Genomic DNA, 1,805 nt, shown 5'->3' with positions numbered 1-1,805 from the left:
TAATATATATTAATAATAATATAGTATTTTTTTGGGAAAAAATCATCAGATTTAGACTCGATGAGATAAAATGGTCGCCTGTGGACAGATGCGCAGATGCAGACGATAGATTAGTTAATACGCTATTTATAGTTAATAATATACTTAACTAGTTAATATGTGTTAATAATAATAATAAGTGATGAATTATAACGAATGTAGAGCTGTAAAAATAAATGTATTTTTTTGGTGTATATGTATATGTATCAGATTTAGCCACGTTGAGATAAAATGTCGAATTCATTAAAAATCTCAGTTTCAGGCGGTAACCATGACAACAGCACCTGGCAACTGCCTCCGCAACTACGTCAACTACCACGACAACTCTGACACTCTGCAACTATCCCCACTCCACGATCCTCCCGCCGTAACCATAGCAACGACGCAGACGCCTCACCTGTCTCCGAGCATCCCGCGGGTTCGATCTCGCTGCTGCCGACGCGGAAGATCCACTTCCCGGGCACGCCGACGTTGCTCGTGTCCTTGAGGTTGAGCGCGGCGATCGTGCCGGAGCCGACGACCGCCAGGTAGCGCTGCCCGTCGCCCGCGTTAAAACCAGTCTGTGTGCGGAGGAGAGAGAACGATGTGGTAGATGTGTGGAGAGAAGAGGGAGAGAAGGAGAGGGGGAGGGGGAGGGGGAGAGAAAGAGAGAGAAAGAAAGAGACCACCGCCACCACCAGCAGCAGCAGCAACAGCAGCAGCAGCATGAGCATTATCATCATCGTCATCATCATCATCATCAGCAGCAGCAGCAGTAGCAGCAGTAGTAGCATCATCATCATCATCATCATCATCAGCAGCAGCAGCAGTAGCAGCAGCATCAGCAGCAATAGCAGCAGCATCAGCATCATCATCATCATCATCATCAACATCATCGCCATCATCATCATCATCATCATCATCATCAACATCAGCAGCAACAGCACCTGCTAGCTTCTCCTCACTTATAGTGACGAACCTGAGCGGCGTAGCCCCCGAGTCCGGAGATGGGGTCTCCCTTGCTGGCGGTGCCCGTCGTCCACGTTAGCTCGTTATAGAGGAAGATGGCAAACGTCTGCACTCTATCCGTGACGAGGAGCACTTGGAATGTGTTCGTCTGCAACGAAACGTGGGGTGTCAATTGATTAATCGATCAATCAATCACTTCGATTAATCAATCAATCAGGAAATCAATTTAAGTGACCAGTCAATCGATCAATCGATCAATTCGATTGATCGATCGATTAACCATTTATTCAACCAACCACTCAATCAATTAATCACTCAATCAATCAATCAATCAATCAACCAACCAATCCACCAACCAGTGAACTAAACCAATCAATCTCGCAACCCATCAAGAAAGCAAGACATTGAACACCCTTCTAATAAAACATAGAAGCGAATGAATCAATCAACTTAGTCGATCAATTAATCAGCTTAATCGAATCAATTAATCAGCTTAATCGAATCAATTAGTTGTCGTATGGGAGAGCGTACGTCGGTTCTCTTGCTGCCGCCGAAGTAGGTGACATCCTTCCACGTGGCGACGAACGCTGCGCGAGCGGAGAAGTCCTGACTGTTGATGAAGGTCGAGCGAATGTCATCGTTAATCCTGTTGAGATGCTGAGCATCTGTGAGAGATAACAACACATACGGAGTAAAACATTGGGATTCACGTACCGGGGGAGGGGGTATATATATATATATATCTAAACAATAGAAAACCGACTTCAATAGCTCTAACCTATAATAATGAAACGAAAAAGACCGAAAATAGCTGCACA

The 1,805-nt window shown here is 45.1% G+C and overlaps 1 protein-coding gene across 1 annotated transcript in view; it reads right to left on the bottom strand.

The window, feature by feature from the left end:
- Positions 1–347: 347 nt before the first annotated feature.
- LOC106819133 (sushi, nidogen and EGF-like domain-containing protein 1) overlaps positions 348–1,805 on the bottom strand; it is a gene marked incomplete at its 5' end in the record, with an annotated part of 4,257 nt that continues 2,799 nt past the window's right edge. Inside the window, 3 exons of the mRNA XM_014823792.1 lie at positions 348–599; positions 998–1,135; positions 1,519–1,652. Coding sequence (XP_014679278.1) covers positions 348–599; positions 998–1,135; positions 1,519–1,652 — 524 coding nt within the window. The remainder of the gene's footprint in view (positions 600–997; positions 1,136–1,518; positions 1,653–1,805) is intronic.

This window comes from Priapulus caudatus, unplaced genomic scaffold (genome assembly GCF_000485595.1).
Source record: "Priapulus caudatus unplaced genomic scaffold, Priapulus_caudatus-5.0.1 Scaffold2879, whole genome shotgun sequence".
Taxonomy (NCBI): Eukaryota; Metazoa; Priapulida; class Priapulimorpha; order Priapulimorphida; family Priapulidae; genus Priapulus; species Priapulus caudatus.
This window is presented reverse-complemented; position numbering and strand designations above follow the sequence as displayed.